General features: G+C 39.2%; 1 protein-coding gene across 5 annotated transcripts in view; it reads right to left on the bottom strand.

Annotated features, from left to right (window-relative positions):
* The window catches only part of GRHL1 (grainyhead like transcription factor 1), a 63757-nt gene extending 45082 nt beyond the window's left edge, over positions 1-18675 (bottom strand). Inside the window, exons 1-8 of one of the 5 annotated variants that reach the window (XM_039331921.1) lie at positions 18516-18675; positions 6854-7040; positions 6573-6643; positions 4867-5257; positions 3946-4022; positions 2799-2955; positions 1589-1700; positions 204-298 (exon numbers count right to left, since the gene is read on the bottom strand). In XM_039331921.1, coding sequence (XP_039187855.1) covers positions 204-298; positions 1589-1700; positions 2799-2955; positions 3946-4022; positions 4867-5257; positions 6573-6643; positions 6854-7040; positions 18516-18535 — 1110 coding nt within the window. In that variant the 5' untranslated portion in view covers positions 18536-18675. Of the gene's footprint in view, positions 1-203; positions 299-1588; positions 1701-2798; positions 2956-3945; positions 4023-4866; positions 5258-6572; positions 6644-6853; positions 7041-15795; positions 15974-16763; positions 17133-17261; positions 17593-18515 lie in introns of those variants that run through there. The other 4 variants (XM_039331920.1, XM_039331919.1, XM_039331923.1 and 1 more) reach the window with 4 other exon arrangements.
* Between the last annotated feature and the right edge of the window lie 269 nt (positions 18676-18944).

The raw sequence follows: 18944 nt of genomic DNA, 5'->3' as shown, positions 1-18944 counted from the left end.
AGCCTGACGTCATACGCTAAGACAGAGTGACTGGCCCAAAGTCACCAGCTGGTTTTCATGCCTAAGGTGAGACTAGAATTCACAGTCTCCTTGTTTTCTAGCCCGGTGGCTTACCTACTGGAGAGAACTGGCTCTCACCTTAAGCTTTCCCTTTCTTTCCTTAATACTCAAAAGCATTGGGAAGAAAGAGCCCTGGCACTTACCTTTGCTTCATCATTAATGTCCCAAGTGAAGGAGATGGCATTATAGGCTATCTCTTCAATATTATTTATGGTGTTAAAGCTCTCCTTATAATCAGCTGTTGACAACAGAAAGGAGGGAAAATATATTAAAATAGCTTAGTTGACTGACAAACACAGACACAAATTAGGCAAGCGGTCCTTTTTCTTCTGAACTGTCTTAGAGAAGACAAAAGAATTCTAAATGTTTCTCTGGGCACCTCTTTAAGTTTTTTTTTAAGCACAGTGCAGGAAATGAAATTAAGAAATAGCAAAGAAGACAGGCAATAGCTGCTACCTTTGTCATGCCCTCAATTTTGCTTGAAAAAATGTTAGCCAGCACAACCAGGATATGTTGCTCTTCATAAAAACTTATAATAAAGGAAGATTTGCATGTGTGTCTGCCTTTAAGTGCTAAGCATTAATCCCCACTTTTATTTACAAGAGAAAAAAAATTGACTGCAGCCCAGCCTTCAAACCAAAGGAGCTGGAAATGGGCCAATCACAGCTTGGCTGTACGCAAATGGGTATCTGTAATGTCATCTTTCATCTCCTTGCCCAAACTGTACCTAGGGCTTGACGCCTGCCAGCATCTCAGTCTTGGAACCTGTTTTGCAACCTCAAAATGTCCTTTCAGATCTCTGACTAAGAAGCAATAGCAGCTTTGCTCGTGTGAAGAGTGCCTTTCCCCTCTGCACTGAGTAACAACTTCTAATCCATACATTTGTAGAGCCAAGAAGCTCCAGGGTTGATGGCATGAACTACAGGCAACTTTGAGGCCAAAGGGGTTTTGGGGATAAGAATTTTTTTAAAAAAAACGCTCTTTTAGGGAAGAGGGACAGAAGAAAAAGAGGATTCTAAGAAGTGATGACTGAAAATGTAATGAAGTTCAGAAGACACGATTATTCAAATTTCTGCAATGTTCAGATACGATGAACTTGATATAGGCAGATACTGCAGCACAAAGCCCTAACAGCCATGGCCAGTTCTATTGGAGCAACCTTGCAACCAGCTGCTTGAAACACAGTCCACCCTATGAACCATTCTCCAGCTTTTAGCATTAGATTCGTTTCAACGTCTCTTGCAAGTTCAAACTTCTGTTACTCAACTATGGATCCATTTGACCGAACGATTGGTCGGTCAATTGACTGAGCAACAGAGATTTGTATATTTGTTTAAATCGGTAATTCCCTCCAAACTGAGATGTTCTGATGGCCAGTTGGATTTCCATCTAAACCCCCAAAAGAGGGGCAGACAAGACTGAGAGCCATGGAAAGCATTGACTGAAGATGGTCCTGAGCTCACAAGCAAACGCAACACTTGAAACCCTGCTAAGTTGTTTTGGCACCTGCTGCTTGAGAGCTTCTTACCTATGTCAATGCACCTTTGTTTAGCTGTGTGTTGCCTGGAGTGCCAGTACTTCCAGTGCCTGAGCTGATCCTCCCGGCTTTTGTCCTCAGCAAATACAACCATGATGACACTCTGCAAAGAGGAGGAAAAAGAAATGCAGGGAAGGGGAGGAGAAGAAAACCTTCATTAACAGCAAAGCCATATGGTGGGGATGGCAGAGGGGTGGGGAGTGCCCGGTTTTTTTTTTTTTTTTTTTGCTGAAGGGTGGACAGCAACTACCTAGGACTAGCAACTTCGGAAATTTATCTCTGCCATCTGTATCGGTGGGCTCTGAGGCACAAGGGAAGTGAGCTTTCCAAATTGAGAAGAACAAGCTTCTCAGATTTGATGAGGAGCCGCAAGGAATTAACCACGAAGGGTGCCCTGAAAGCCAGGGAAACGGCTATAACACGTCCTCTTTCTATTATTCAGAACAGCAACACCTTTCTTTTAAAAAATCTCACAGGCTGAAAAATAATGTTCTGGAGGTAGGATCTACAACAGCAGCAAAAGCAAAAAAAATCCTCAGACAATAACTTAATAACATGTCAAGATATCAAAACTTGGAATAGTTTAGGAAGCAGCATAATAATAAGTAGGCTGATTACGTTCTGTCTTTCAATGGTATTTCAAGATGTTCCCTACATTCTTTCCCAAAGAAAGGAAGAACCTCTACTTAAGTCTGGTTCATTATAAGATCATAATCAGTTACATGTTTTTGCAAAATTAAACCGGCCCAGCCACAAAAATTTGTCATTGTTCAGGATTTCATATTTTTTCATGGATAGGTGTTTTGATGTATGTGAATATTATGAATGAAGAAGGTAGTAATTATTTGTCAGCTTGATCTACCTAATGATCACCGTCAAGGGCATAAAGAAAGAATTGTACACATCTGGTCCAAAAACTACTGGGCTAAATTTAGATTAGCACTACAGACTGCAAGCAAAAAAGATGTCTTTATATTCTAAGGAAAAACTTGCTAAAAATGGGAGAAATAAGTTGATGGATCAGATTAAAGTCAATTGAGAATAGTCATGGACTATTTATAGTCCTACAAATTATGGGTAAGCCCATAAGAAATTTGGGTCATCTACAAACGAATCATCTCCCCTTTTACACACCAGAAATGCTGTTACAAGCCTTTGCCATTAGTTTCTTTCCTACACACTTTCTTTAATTATAACTCACTCTAACTTTACTGATGGGTTGATGGATTCTTTCAGCACCACTAATTTCCTTCAGCGTAATGGGATAAAACTGGCCCTTGTTTAGATAAGTCATTGTATTATCTCCTGGCTTCTGCCGAAGTGATTTTGAAGCTTCCAACGTATATTCAAAGTTGTTCCTGGAAAAATTCAGAACAAGGAAGTTTTACAAACAACTTATTTCATGAAATCATCCAAACATAACAATCCCAATGTGCTAGATGGTAGAGCTGAAGACCAAATAGTGGGAGTGCCCATAAATGGCAGATATGTGAGAAATGCAGGAGGATTGGAAATGTAAGATGACATCTTCCCCTTGAATGAGGCAGAATTTAAAATGTGCAGAATTTAAAAATGCCACCAGAGGTATCTAGAATTTGGTATTCTGATTTAAAAATCTGATGTATCTCGATTGCTCAACTGCTGTGAAAATATTATACTTGCTAATCTACACTTGGGTTACAGTATTTTATATTTGGGTAGGATGAGAAAAAACACTGCATAGAAAGTAATAAGAGTAAAATAATAACATTTGTATAATGCTTTTGAAGCGCCTCGTTTTCATTGTCTGATTAAAAGAGCCTCTCCACTTTCCCCCAACTCAGAGACACTCTGATTAAAGCAGTGTTTCTCAACCTTGACAATTTTAAGGCATGTGGACTTCAACTCCCAGAATTCCACAGCCATTGGATTAAAGCCACAAAAAGAGTGCTTGAGACCCACTAATGTGTTTGTGGTAGAAGCATTTTCTGATTCACAGCTCACTTTCTGTGGCACACCAAAAGAGCAATGAAATACACTTCCACAGACTCAGTATTAATCCACCTGCTTTTCTTCGCGAGGCCACACAGCTTTACAATCTGCAATGCCAAACTTTTAAGTTTCGAGCCAGGGGTGGAAAAGTACCTCGTTTTACCTATTCTTGTGTACATGTTCTGATTCATGTGATATTTCCAAAAGGATTAGGGGAGGAATGGCCAAATCTCACCACTCAGGGCTTCCGTCTTTCATTTCACACCCAGAGCATGAGCAAGAGGACCGAGCAAATCTGAGGTGTGCCAAGAGAAGCTTGCAGAGCATCAGAACCCAGCTGTGGTGTAAGAGCTAAATTTGCAGGAAAAAACACTTACCCAGTAATGCTTTCAAATACATAGTCTTCAGAATTCACATTGGCCATCCGAAGATTCAGTTCAGAAGGGAAAAAAACCTGGAGATATTAAGATTTCAGGCAAACAGACTTTTTAAAATAATACTTCAGCACTAAATTTATCATTAATAGAGTATTTGTTGACACCCATAATTCAAAACAAGCTTAGTCTAGAACCAGGTAGCCCATGTATCACACTAACATAATTTGCTCACATTCAAGCTGAGTGAGCCACATCCTGTAAAATGAGCCATGTTCTCTTGCTAGCAATTTCATACCGTACAGAAGTTGCTTTTGTTTTAAATTTAGAATTATATACCCATATCCAGCCTGAAAAAAATCTTCTATTTCTAATCCACTGAACTGAAATTTCAGGTTTACATAAGATTTAAATAGGAACTTGATATCCCTGTACAGATTAGTAAATACATTCAAAATCAGAGGGGAAAGGAGAAGGAATGTCATTGTTATTTATTCTCAGAGCTTTTGAGTAAGTTTCTGCTTTTAAGATGGTCAAATTCTAAAATCTGCATTTTTAAACTTTTTCCAACATAATCTCATTATGTTTACTCAGAATCTATAGTGATTATCCTACGCGAATGTCTATAGCAGAGTCTGGACAAAGAGCAGGAACAAAGGGATGACATCTGGTACACCGAAGTTCTTATAATTATTCCCATCTATTATTTTGTTAACAAAAATCCTGTTGCTTTTCCGGTTTTTATGATTTATATAGCCAGAATTTGCAACAGTAAGAACTTATTTTCATAATTCTCTGGAAGGCCAATTGCCTACCCAAGGTCACATTCCAACATTATGTTTATGTGGCTTTTCTTCACCACTACAGAAGACCCAGTTCCAGGCAAAGAACCCCATAAGCAAAAGATGCAGGCTACTTCTGTACCTCTTGCACACCTTCTTTAAAAGACTCTGAGAAAGTGGAATCAGGAGTACGTCGTTGGGAATTTTGAGGCTGGCTGTTGGTGCTAAATTGGTCAGTGTTGAGGCTCCGATCTAAAGTCACCACCCTTTCAGGTGCTTCTGGATGATAGACATTTGGAGGAATGCCCACAGTAAAATTATGCGTCTGAATTTCTGTCTTGATTGGATGGGTGGGCATAGATGCAATGGAGACTGTGACTGTAGTATCTGGAGTTGTCAGGTGGCCCCTTTTGTCCATGCCCATTTGGGAACTGTGTGGAAGGACAATATTCAAAGGCATGTTTTTCAAGACTTGCACTCTGTTCTCCCCAGCAGAAATAAGTGACTGTTCCGTCAGATTTGGCATACTGTTCCTAAACAAACAAGAGAACTGATTGAGTGGTAGATTAAGCATGTGGCAGAAAGAACCAATTTCAAGAGGAGAAATGCTAATGCTGAATCCTTCTTCTATGGATGATTCTCTGTTGCTACCAGTGAGCAAAAAACTAATCCAGACAACAGAAATACTAAGCACTGAGGGAATATTTCTGACCCTTCAGCTATTTGTTCCCCTTTTTTCATTTTCTTCAGACTAGAGATAAGGGGGCAAAACAGATGCATACAATCTTTCTTTCAAACTTAGCATTTTTGAATCACAAATTCCTTAGCACCATCCTATAGTTGGTATGTCTAGCTTGAGGCTTTACACTGGCAGTTGTATTCGCAAAACACACATTTTCATCAGAGTCCAAGTATCTCAAGTATAGACATTGCAACTATAAATTAAAGGCCAAACAGGCAAATCTAGTGCTGGTATAGCTAAAGGTAGCAAGATCACATTGCATAATTAGTTATAAAAGTACCATCAGAAAACTGCTGACGATTGAAAGATTCAGCTCATAATTGAAAAAGAGAGATGGGAAACTTTTCTTCCATAATATTTGAGTTCCGTCAAATCTGAAGCTGAGAAGTCGGCAGTCAGTTGCAGACTCTCCTTTTCAACTACTTTTGATGAAACCACAGAATTCTGAGATGTAAAGGGGGAACAACATTCATATTCCATCCACTTTTCAAAATTAAGCTACAGCATTTTCTATATATTTTAAGAAGAGACTGGACAGCCTTGTCTGAAATGGTATAGGGTTTCCTGCCTGAGCAGGGGGTTTGACTAGATGACCTCCAAGATCCATTATTATTATTATTAATAATAATAATCTGTAGTGATAATCTGGACAAAAATATGAATGACTTTTGGGAGATGCCTAGTGTTTGAATTTTCCAATTATTTATAGTTATATAAGCCACACACTTCTTTATTTGATGTTAATCTACCTATATTAAGTCGAGAACAAGAGTAGAGTTACATTTGTATTATATCTGGATAAACTCAAGCTTTAAATGACTCGAAAAAGTCTTTCACTGGGTTCAGATCTTGCACTAATTAAATCATAACTTGGTTGATTGGTTTTGCCATACAATAACATGACTTGCTAACACAATTATTGCAACTAATCAATTTGTATAAGCCAAGATACTTTGATTTAATCAATAGCCAAGGGTAAACAAAATCCTGGTGTCAGCTCTGTATAAAAAAAGCCAAATCTCAATGTAGTTAAAAATTATTCATTTCTTTAAAAAGGATCCTAGCTTAAAACATGTATATACACATTTCAAAACGGAATACTGAACCTTTTCCCATGATCTTGATCAGACTGGTCTACATCTGGTTTCACTGCAGAAGTTCTCCTTTCCCGGGGAACCTTAGAATATGAAATGTATCAATTACTTTATTAAAAGACAAAAACTAAGCAGTTTTTGTCCAGCCGTGTTCAATTCTAGAGTAAGGTGTTCAAGTATTTAGGTCTTAATAGGAACATGAGGCTGACAGAAACCCATACAATTCTCCATTGCTAACCCCTGCATGAAGAATGCAAATTAAATCCAAGCAGTCCCAAGCTTCCATGAGCTACCTTGTAGTAGTCATACAGGAGGCCCAAAGCAGCCGCACTGTCCTCATCCCCGTTGATGCTCATCATGGCTTTGGTAGCTGCTGTAAGGGGGTTTTCAAGAAAGGATTTCCAGGCTTCATCCTCACTAGTGTATGGTCGCCTTTGGGAATAGAGGGTATCATTCTGAAGAACCAAGACAGGCCTTTTGCTTAAGAGAGAGAGACAGAGACAGAGCGAGAGAGATTGAACAAAATACAATGACCAGTACAAAGAAGTTGAACACAAACTTTGATTGGCATCCAGAAGGTAAAGTACTTCCACCACCCATGAAAGTTGTGTGTCAGACTACAGTGCCAGTGACCACACTTAACATGAATCTAGGAGATATGAGTAGTCTTACACACTAAGCCAAAATGGTTAGATTCAAACTTACCCAAAACAAACCACATTATGACTTAGGATGAAATATTGGATGACAATCCGAAGGGTACCCATTCTCTGACCCATCATCGTTAACTGACATAGTCTAACTTCATTCACAAATAAACACAACATTTTGTAAGCTGTTCATACCTTGCACATTACATTAGCAACTTACACCTTCTTGGCCAGGCTCAATTCATTCTGCAGCAAGGCTATAGCACACAAACAAAGACACTCACAGACTGTTTCCCAGCTCTGGAACCTGGCATTCAACTTTATTATTATACAATATTACTATCCCAATTTTATTTTTTACGAATCCAAGGAGGCAAAAGATCTTCACTTTTATTAGCTTTTGATGATCAAAATTTAGAAATTGTACACAGAGACTTAAGAATGTTGATCCCATTCCTTTTTCAATGTTCCTCTAGGGTCGTGAAACTCTAAGTTTCAAGTGCACTGGAATTTCAGTATTCCCCATCATCCTGATCAGTCAAAATTAATATTGGAGGGATTTGTAACCTGTTGTACGTTCAAAAATTGATTTGGTCTTGGAATGAGCCACCAATGAATATCAGATTGGGCCATGACCAAAAGAGGAATTTAATATCATTATTTAGATGTGACGCAGTTAGTATAATTATCACCATTATGCTTCATCATTTTCCACTTTGGCCTGTTAAAATTTCAAATTTGGTGACAATTTCTGGAGGAGTTCTGCTTACTGTACCCAAATGAGAAGGACAGACAGCCCTGGGGCCTTGCTTGCACACCCCCTGACTTAAGAGATGTCTTATGTGCTTAAAGGATATAAGGATCTGCTGGTATTTGCCTGACATCAAATCAGATAATTAGTCAAGACCTCCCAGTCACACCTGGGGATTTGATCTACAGGTAGATAACAGGTATAACCTAGCTGGAATTTAATATGTAAGAGACATTTGTTTTTACAATAAATTATTATCTCCCATTAAGTTTAAAACTTAAACTCAACATATTTCTAGAAAAAGCTTCAGAGGAGTTACTTTTTGTAGAACAAGTAATGCAAACTTGAAAAGCAAAAGGCAAACACACAAATCTGTATTTTAAAAATATTGATTTTTAAATTTTAAAAAAACAGAAATACTATGTTTTGGATAGAGTCTCAAAGCTTTCTCTCCTCTGGTAAGCTAGAACACAACAATTCAGAGCTACCTGTAGCTTGGCCAGTGCTGGATACATTCAAATTGTCCTCTAGCCAGCAATCTTATCCCTATCAATTCAACCTGTATAGAAAACAGTGTGAACACCATTTTTGCCCTCTAAATAGGGCCCAATTCAAGTGAGACTTTTATTTCTGGTGACTCAGATTGATTAAACTCAGTGATTTGTCTATTTCTTATTTCAGCGTGCACACTTATTTATCTATTTATTTGATTTCTATAGCTGTCCAGAGTCAAGTTGGTTAAGTTGGGCAGCTATAGAAATCGAATGAATGAACAAACATATAAACGAACAAACAAATATTGCGTGTAGACGGAAACTTCACAGAGTAAGGCCCACTATCTAAAGGTTTTCTTTAGCTAGAAAATATGTTAAAAATATTCAACACAGAATTTTGTTTAGGTAATTTCTAAAATGATGTTTATCCAATATCTGCTTTGTCCCAGCAGATGAGATAATACTGCTTGAGCTGGCTTTAAACCAGTTAAAACACAGTTTGTCCTTGAGTGTGCATAAGACTTAGTATTTAAGAGAGAATCAGTTTTGCTTCGTATGATATATTTCTGGGAGGGGTAGAACCACATGTAAACATAAGAAACTATCAGTCCTTGAAGCAAAAGTAGCAGAAACTTACAAACGATACTCTTTTCTGTCAGGCACTGATGTTTATTTATTTATTTATGAGACTTATATACCGCTTTAAGTGCAAGCACTCTCTAAGCGGTGTACACCAGTAAGCAATATTTATATTGCCCCCAACAATCTGGGTCCTCATTTTACCTACCTCGGAAGGATGGAAGGCTGAGTCAACCTTGAGCCGGTGAGATATGAACCGCTGACCTGCTGAACACAGTCAGCTAAAGTGGCCTGCAGTACTGCACTCTAACTGCTGCGCCACCTTGGCTCCTTTGGGACCTATAATTCCCACAATACCAAGCCAACAATCCCCAATTATCTAAAAGCCACCTGGCTGGAGAAAATGAATCTCACTCTTGATCACACATGCCCCCCCTTTTTTTAAAAAAAAGTATAAAATATGGCTCAGATGACAGAATTGTCGGTTTCATAATTTGCTGAATAACCATTTCCACAAAGTATTCATAAAGGATACCACATCAACTTGTAGAGTAATAATATCAAGAGGAATACCACAAGGCTCCAGCTGTCCAATCTTTTTATTAACGACTTGGACCCAGATGATTATCATATTTCCAGATGGCCCAAACTAGAAGTGGTTAACAATTTAGAGGAGGAAGAGAAAAGACCTAGTCAGACTTGAACAATGGGCCAAAGCAAACAAGACATAATTTAATTGAGAGATTTGTGAAATCCCAAAGTTAGGGGGTGAAAAGAAAAGGTGTAAGTATAAGATGGGGAGCACCTGGCTTGGTAGTAGTATATTTGAAAAATATTTAGGTGTTCTGTAGAAGATCACAAGTTGAACATGAGCCAATAGTTGTAATGAGGCTGCTAAGAAAGCAAATGCTATTTTGGGATAGATTAACACAGAGTCCAAAAGCAAAGAATAGAGCACAGGAAGAAATTGTCCCAATCTCCTCTGCTTTGCTTAGATAACATTGAAATAGCTTGTTGTTCTTGGCACTGTGGTCTAAAAAGGATATTCAACAAATGAGGGAATTCAGAAAAGGACAACCAAAATGGTGAGAGGATGGGAAATCAAGTTCTGCAAGGAATTACCTACATATGTTTGCCTGCAGAAGACTGAGGAGAGGTATGACGGTACACTTCAGATTGTCATACTGAGGAAGAAGTAGAATTGTTGCTGTTGGCCTAGGGCAGTGTTTCCCAAACTTGACAATTTTAAGGCATGAGGACTTCAACTCCCAGAATTCCACAGCCAGCAACGCTGGCTGTGGAATTCTGGGAGTTGAAGTCCACATGCCTTAAAATTGTCAAGTTTGGGAAACACTGGCCTAGGGGGCAACGATCAGAACCAATGGCTTGAACCTCACAGATTCAAGCTACATAATTAGGGGTTTCCTACCAGTAAAAGCAGCCAGCCAGCAGAACAGCCCATTTCATGGACTGGTATATTCTCCTTTAGAGAAGCAGTCTGAGCATCCATTTGTGCAAAGTGCTTCAGCAGCAAGGCAGAATAAAATAACCTCTGAAGTCCTTTTCAATTCTATCCTTCAAACTTTCAGATTATAGAAGAAGAACTGCTGGATTTGTTCTGGGCTATAATTTGTGTTAGGGAAGGACAGAAAATCGCCAAGAGTTCTCTGAAGTTTTCAATCTATTGGACAGAATTTATTTCTCAATTGCTTGATTTATATGGGGATGGAAGCCAGTGAGTTCCACTCTAACTGAAATATAGATGTGAGATGTCGTCCCCACTGCCCCACAGGGCAATCGTGTGGGATTTCACACAGGATATATTTTTCTCCCACGTTACTCATGTAGTATTTTCATGAAAATACTCAGCAGAGATACCTAAAAAACTGAGGCATGGTGTAATATTTACTACTCTCTTTCAGTAAATCCCAAATGAAACAATAGATTTAGGTATCTTAGTGACCAGCTGGATTAAGCCAAATTATGTAACCTTGTGAAAGGTACACAGCCTAAGGGGCATTCTGGGATTTATCACCATACCTAAAATCCAAATAATGCCTGTCAAGCAAAATAGTTTTTTTCCACCTTCGCTTGTTTTACCATATGTACTCTTCTGAAAAATAAGGATTTGTCCTATTAAAAATCCACAGGTAACATCCAGAAAGGCTGCTGCTCTTGAAAGAGCTGAGAAGTTTCATTCAGTCCATTTAGTTGTGAACTGTTACTGTTACAAATCTTAAAATAGCTAAAATTTTAATTCCATGATGAAAAGCTAGGCTCTAATGGTTACTTTTAAAATCCTAGTAGGACTATGTAGAGATCTGGCTTTGAAGCATGGCCTGGAATGCATGTGGGTGTGCATGTTAGGCCAGTCAGAATTTCCTTAAATCAAAAGCATATTTTCCTGGGATTGTATGTCTACCACTGTGTGTGCCCATGGAAAGACACAGTTTCTTTAAGTAGCTGCTGACAGGTGCAATGTGTATTCCAAATCACCTTTTCTCTATTAAATCCAGAAATTAGCACAACTCTAAATTCTTTATTTTGTGGGACCATGACTTTATACATGCACCTTTTTACTACATCATCCTGTCTGGACATCTATTTGTTTTATAATCACATCAAATATATTGAAAGGGTGCCTTTGTTGGTTGAAATTAGACTGGAATCACCAAGAACAGATTTTCTCTAATGACAACAAGAATAGGTTAGAAATGGGGTGCAAGTTGTTAGCAACTGAAAACATCAGACAAGATTTTGATTCCGCAGGGTAAATGCAGTTGTTGCTTTCCGTCCTCTTTCTTTACTAATTCCTTTGCCTGCCTAATTTCCTCCCTAATCTATTATATGGCCAAGCTAAAATTTTACTTGCTTCAGAAGTCAAGGCAGGTCCAGTGTTTACAGGTTGTTCTGCTATATTTAATGGAACAGTTATGATTACCCAGTTTACTGTTGACGTCCTTCATCTGGAAGCTCTGTCCATTCAGTCATGAAGGATTCCCAAAATGTGTGAGAGGTTCTGTGCAACACTTTCTACTTAATTCCCTCCCTTATCCTGTAACAAAGAGCCATGAATAATATGCATGATTTCTCTATCAGATTAAAACTGTCCTCATCTACATAACAACCACCCAGTGATTAGTAGATGTTGCACCAAGATTATGTGCCTGCTTGAAGTCTCCTATCTTCCTATGCGAGCTGTTGCAGTTTAGTAATAAATTTAGGATTAATTCAGCCAAAAGAGTACAGGATAGTTTTATTATTCCTACAACTTCAACAAAAAAGTCATCCATATGAAATATTTTGATGGATACTAGTCTACCAAATAGGTATAATCGAAAATGTATTTTAAGTACTCTTTAAGAATTGTCCAACACCATCTGTAAAGTTACTATTACTGGCTGTGATTAGATAGTCACATACATGGTTTAATAGTTTAAATTAAACAAAACATGGTTTAATGAACCACAACCAAAGGGGTGAGAGAATATGCATTATATACTAAACAGATCCTATTATGGTTTAGTGAAATAGGTGAAGCACAATCTGTGTAGCATATGGAAGGGCACACCAAGGTATCTAATAAGCCAATGAAGTGTTGGAAGACTAGGAAGCGCTGTAAAAGGTTCTACTGGTATTAGGGGAGATTCTATCCAAAGCCATCTCCGTTTTCATGAAGTGTTTGGGTTTTGAGGTCCTTCACTTCTTTTCCAATTACTTCTGCTTAGGGTAGAACAAATTTCATCCAAGACCTCAGTCAGAATTAGGATTTGGATGTGAGTTCAGCTAAGTGGTTTCTTACAGTGGTGATTTAAAAGTTTGTGAATTTTTGAAAATTCAATATTTCTGCATAATATAACCTAAAGCAGTGGTTCTCAACCTTTTCTTCACCATAAGCCTCTTTAAATACCTTTTGTGGCCATGGACCATGGGCACAGATCCCCAAGACTTAACCCAAAATTTAAGTCATAACATTTCTTCAAGCCTTCACAGACCCCCTATGACGTTGTACCACCCACGGGGTCTGCGGGCCACAGGTTGAGAGCCGCTGACCTAAAGGATAATTTGTTCTCCACACAGTTCCTAAAACTAGATAAAGACAACCAACTTAAACAAATGAGTCAAAAGGATTGTACTTATTCATTTCTGGGTAAATTATTGTGATATTTGACACAGCCATAAGGTGGCCTAGTAACAGGGGAAATTATGAGGAGATGATGTTTTTTTCCTAAAAATAAATATAAAATAAAAATAAAAAATAATTTAGTCAAAGTATACCATTGCTAATATATAAAAAAGGCAAACCCTAACTATATGTTTTCTGCACCATTCTCATTGCATCATCCCCAAATAAAATCCTCAGATGCCTTAAAAGAGCTAAGCTAGCTCTGTTAAAAAGGAGTGTAGAAAGAATTATCTCCAGAGCTATCCACAAAGCCCAGGGCTTGGCAGTAACTCAATCCCTGAATAAAACAGCAGGTTCTTTTAGGAAAATGAGACCATGTTTTCTAAAAAGCCCGCAAAACGTGTATATTTCTGATAGCTGCCCTGTGTCAAGTTTTAAGTTCTGATGAATTGACTGGCAGAGTGAACTAGCCATACAATACTAAAAAGCATTTGGCAAGATCTGCAAATAAGTCTTCTATTGTGCTTGTAATTACTTCATAAGTACCACTTTCTTTTCTGCTTGAATAATTTGCAAAAAAAGAGATAGCAAAACATTACAGCAGTAAATGTTCTATGCATTACAGAGATAAAATAGTTATAATACAGAGGATGTTCAGATGACAAAGAATTGGGACTTTTCTTGGAGTCATGCTTACAGAATACGGAACTTTATCTTTCCCAGGACATAGTGAAATATAGTTCACTATGTTCTGGGAAAGACATAGTAAACTTAGGACAGTTCTACTAAAGCACAGCCAGTGACAGTGGAACTAAGAGCCAGCAAACAGACTGTAATTCTTCTCTGGACAAGAGAAGGATTTGAGATTGCCCACAAGAGCTCCATTCAATTCCTCCTCATGAAGAGACTGCAAGACAGGGGTCTCTGGTGGATTTAGAGCTTTGGGAAACTAGCTATCTTACTCAAACTGCAGTTGGTATCTTTGAAAGGACACTAAATTCACATATTTCCTTTTCTAATCATTTTTGGAAATTGTTAACTGCTTTGCAGCTGTTAGGAACCTTTGGTTCAACAGGTTTTACAGCACCAAATGAGTTTCCTTCAAATCTTAGTGAAAGAAGTTTTAAATACAATTTTAAAGGCTTGTATAGATGTTTAGTGAACAATTTTAAAGGAATCAATGGTCACACCTCCTCGATCAGAGCTCTATAAAGCTAGAATAGCCAAAGAAGAAACATATTTAAGAAGTTTATTTCTTTTAAAACTTAGCGCAATTAAAAGTACAGAACATTCTTGCTCCTTCTTTTGTCTACCAAAAAGTTTTAGCCCACCAGAAAGTTTCATGCACCAAACAATTATGTCCATTTAACTTTGGCTGTCTTGTATTTTTTTCCTTCTACCTAATGGGTATGGATTAGAGTTATTGATGATTGACAGTTCCTCTGTGAATTTATGAACCCACGTAATCACAACAGGGATACCTCACCAATCAATTATCTCTGCAGTGGGCAAATACTTTTTAGACATATTTTAACGCTAGCGGCAGGAAAAAGGGAACAGGTGCCACTCAGGGAATATAAATAATGGCAGATAGCCTTTTGAAACTTCAGTCTCCCCCAACAACCACTGTTTGGAACTAGATAAGGTTTTATATTAAATGGGGACAAAAAAATACTTTAAAAAGTTAAGAGAACAAAGAGCCAAATACAGAGGAGTTCGCCAAACAAAAGACTATTTAATTTCATGGTTTGATAAAGCAATCTCTGATAGTTTTAGAGAGAATAAATTAAACAGAATAGCAAGTCACATTTGCAAAACCCTGATAATGCAAATAGCTTTGATTGTCTGGTCTATTGAAAAATAACCATGCAATCACAGAACCAGTTTCCAAATTCTGCTTTGATAAAGGACTATATAGAGAAGTGGTATTCCAGTAATAACAAAACTAAATACATTGGCTTCACATAAGTGTACATGAGGCATTTAAAATTTTTTCACACTTATTCAATCTTAACAAACAGCACAGCTGGATTTCATCTTTAAAAACAACTTGTCAATATACATGAATTCTGCCAAGTATTCTCTGTGATGCCTTTCAGTAAAGAAAACAAACAGAGCACCCTTAAAGGCAACAATTAAAAAGTATGATTAATAGAAAATATTCCCCTTCTCTTATGCTGGAATACCATTCTAATGTCTTACAATTTTAGAGCACAGCAGTTTCCCCCAGTGATTTAATTACTATCACAGGAAAATGTAGTCATTACAAAATGAAGAATTCCAGGATTCAGCATAACGACTCTAGTTTTAGACAAAAATCATTGGTGATGACTTCAACAATACCTACAAACTACAGGATAAACCATCTACACTCTGAGATTGATTATTTTCTCGCATACATTTCATTACCCAAATTAGTACCAATGAAGCTACCTAGTTTGGGTAATGAAACATCTGAAAAAAAACAACAACCAAGCTCAGAGAGCACCAAAGATCCCTCATTTCAAACCTGAGTTACAAATATTCTCCTATATTGGTAAACCATATATAATCACAATGGGATCAGCTCTAGATATGGATGAGTGAAACTACTGTGTGGGACAGATATAAAAAAGCAACAAAGGGAAACAGGTACCTCGTCTTAGCTAATTCTGCAGGAAACTCCTCCAATTCTAGAAGTCAAATTTGCTCTTACCATAAGAAGTGTTATCTATACTATCAGGCCACATAGCACTAGAACAAGAAGCTTTTACAGTGGCTGACCTCCAATTCTCAACAACGCTCCATGGTAATATACAGACATGTGTAATTGAATGCAACCAAAGGTCCTCTTACAAAGAGACACGTATATGTTGCATCGACAGATCAATAAAGTCCATGTTGCAAAGCAGGAAGATGAGAGGATGCCAGCATCCATACAGATTCAATTTTGGAGCAGCAATACATTCTCAAGATTCTTGCCTGGCCAAATGGCTATTGAAACATAAAATTAGATTTAGAATTTGGGAGCCCAAAGAACGACAGCTTTCTATCCGCAGCAGTGTTCTGTCCCCAGAGCCAGGACAAGCAGCGATGCATTCTCAAAAGGTGCCTCTATAGATATATTATACATACATATATATATATATATATATATATATATATATATATATATATATATATACACACACACACATACATATATATATAAATACACACACACACACACAAACATACCAAGATCTAATAAGCTTCTCCATGAAGCTGCCTTTAATAACATTCCCTTCCAAGAGGTAGCCTTCTATATTTACCATGGAACACATAATTAAAAGAAATTTTTAAAGTTATCTCAACATATAGTAGCTAGAAATGAAGCAAAAATATTATTAAAGGGGTTCTTAAGTCTACTTTGCATGCAATCAGTCCAAAAAGCCAATCCCCAAACTTACATAGCCATTCTTTTATTATAGGTAATAAAGGCACAAACACCTGAAAAGAGACTCATCAGAGTCACCACACACAAAATAAAGTCATGGCTAAGTGAGATTACTTATCACTTTATACGTTTTACCCATGCTACATATAAGGTCATTTTAAAAATGTCTACAAAAAAAAGCAGATTACCTGGACAAATCCACCTTTCCCAGGGAGTGATTTTCATAAAAATCCATTAGGTTTTTTTTTTTTTCTTCAACAAGGCATTAAGAGGTGGCTCTCTGATATCCACGGAATAAGCCTGCACATCAGGGCCTACCGGAATCTCAGTCTCAAAGCTCAGCAAAATCTTAAATCAACAGCATTCAAAGCAATTAACACAAAGTTATGATGCCCCAATAAGGCAGCTCTCTCATTGCCCAGCCCTTGTCCTCATCTTCAAAGAAGAAGGAGAAAAAAATATATGTACAGCCCTTCATTAAGTTTCTGCACTAGATAAATCAGTCAGAGGAACAGCCCTGGGCAAGGTGAAGGCTTGCACTGGAGACACCACTGTGGACATTATTCCCCCCCCCTCTTTTTTGGAAGGTGGGAACCTTAAGCTCCTCCCAAGACACAAGTGATTATTCATCACACTCAACATTTAAAGAAGCAGTGGTGGAGAAATGGGGGGGGGGAATGACAAACCTCTCAGCATGGATGTCAAGTTTCAAAGGCAAGCTCTTCTCAGACATGACTTCAAGTGGAAAGAGCCATGCAAAATCCAAAAAAGCAGCTAGACTGCTTTGGCCAAGTCAATCCAGAACATTATAAGGCAGAGAATAAAGAATGTCACTTAATTCCAAGTCTCCCTGCTGTCTCTTCTGCCTTGGGGTGGGGGGCACTGTCCCAGGCATTGCGTTCAAATGCACTGATGAATTTGTTTGCAAAGTCAATCCGGATCTAGCCAAAATTGAACACCTATTCCCCCATCGGATTCCACTAAAGACCGCTGCCCTTAACACTCTCTCTTCCTTATTGAATCTCAAGACGGGCCGGAGTGTTTATCCTTAGCCGGATCGTTTCCTAATAGTGATCAGGTGGACGAACATCAACAGAACACACACACACACACACACACACACACACACACACACAGTCGGCAACCTCTTACACGCGCGACCCTGCCGGGCAGGACTTGCTCCCTGCGCAAATTGGCGCGGACTCTCGACTTCAAATTTCAATCGCTCGATCGCCAGGTTCGAACTCTTCCGACAGGTGTCCTCCAGTAGGATCTCAATTCTGCTAAAGTTACACGGCAGCTATGTATTATGGGACTTGTGGTCCGACGTTGAGGGAAGACCCTAGTTAAGGGGCGCCCATTCCAGCAAGTAACACAACCTGATTTCTGGGAAACGAGCCACGAAGAATCGATGCACCACCCGCTACTGGAAATATTTGGGAGAGGCAACGTGCAGGTGTAGGTTGTGTAAAAATGGAGCTGGGACACAAACTCATACAGGGGGTAGGCGGAGGTGTCGCAAGCAAACGGAACCTACGCAGTCTTGACCTAACCTCCACACAGACGGCGAGATTATGGTCGCGTTGGGATAATTTCGGGAATCAAGTCTGTTCGCCTGTTCATTGCACAAACTTAAACCGGGTCGACTGCCTCTTTATAACGCGCTTCAAATAGCTTAACCAGATAAGCCAAGATCCTCTGCGAAGGTTTACGAAGGGGCGAGGAGGACCCGGCGCAGCTGCTTGGGTCCCCAACTCTCAAACGACTCCGATCGCTTCGCCCCCTCCACCATTAATAACAGCAATCACTGTCTGAAAAAGTGACAAAAATCCCACGGGAGGAGGGGGCGGAGTGTGGGTTAGGGGTAGGCACACCGGTCGAACCTGCCCAGACTCACCCCCTTTTCCTCTCCTTCCAGTCTACCCAGCTTGATCACTTACTTGTCGTATTCTTGTGTCATGTCTGGCAGTCAGTGGGTGGCAGAACTGGCCTGGCTGGTTGGGACGGGAACTTGCTGCGGCCCAGGCGAGTTAGGGAGGGGATGAGGAAGAGCAAAGAAGAGCAGCGAAAGAAAGATCGTACACAGATCGCCGCACAAACGGGTTTTGTCGGCTTTTCTCGCTCGCTCAGGTGGCTCCCGGGAGTCGCAGGTGGATTCGCAACTGCGCCTCGCTTCCCATTGGCTGGAGCCGAGAGGCTGGTGCTGGGTGGGATGGAACGAGAGCGGAGCAACGCCCCAGCGGCATGTCCGATTGGAGGATGACAGAAAGAGGGCGGGGCCAAGCGATGTCTCCGAGTTCTAAATGGAACTTTGAGATAGATGTGTGTTCCTTGTTGGGCTCCGCTGGCGGCGGATCGCCTCGGATCCC

Source organism: Crotalus tigris, unplaced genomic scaffold (assembly GCF_016545835.1).
Source record: "Crotalus tigris isolate CLP2741 ecotype Arizona unplaced genomic scaffold, ASM1654583v1 scf7180000024439.5362192, whole genome shotgun sequence".
NCBI classification, from domain to species: Eukaryota; Metazoa; Chordata; class Lepidosauria; order Squamata; family Viperidae; genus Crotalus; species Crotalus tigris.
The sequence above is the reverse complement of the archived record's forward strand: the minus strand, read 5'-3'. Positions and strand labels throughout refer to the sequence as shown.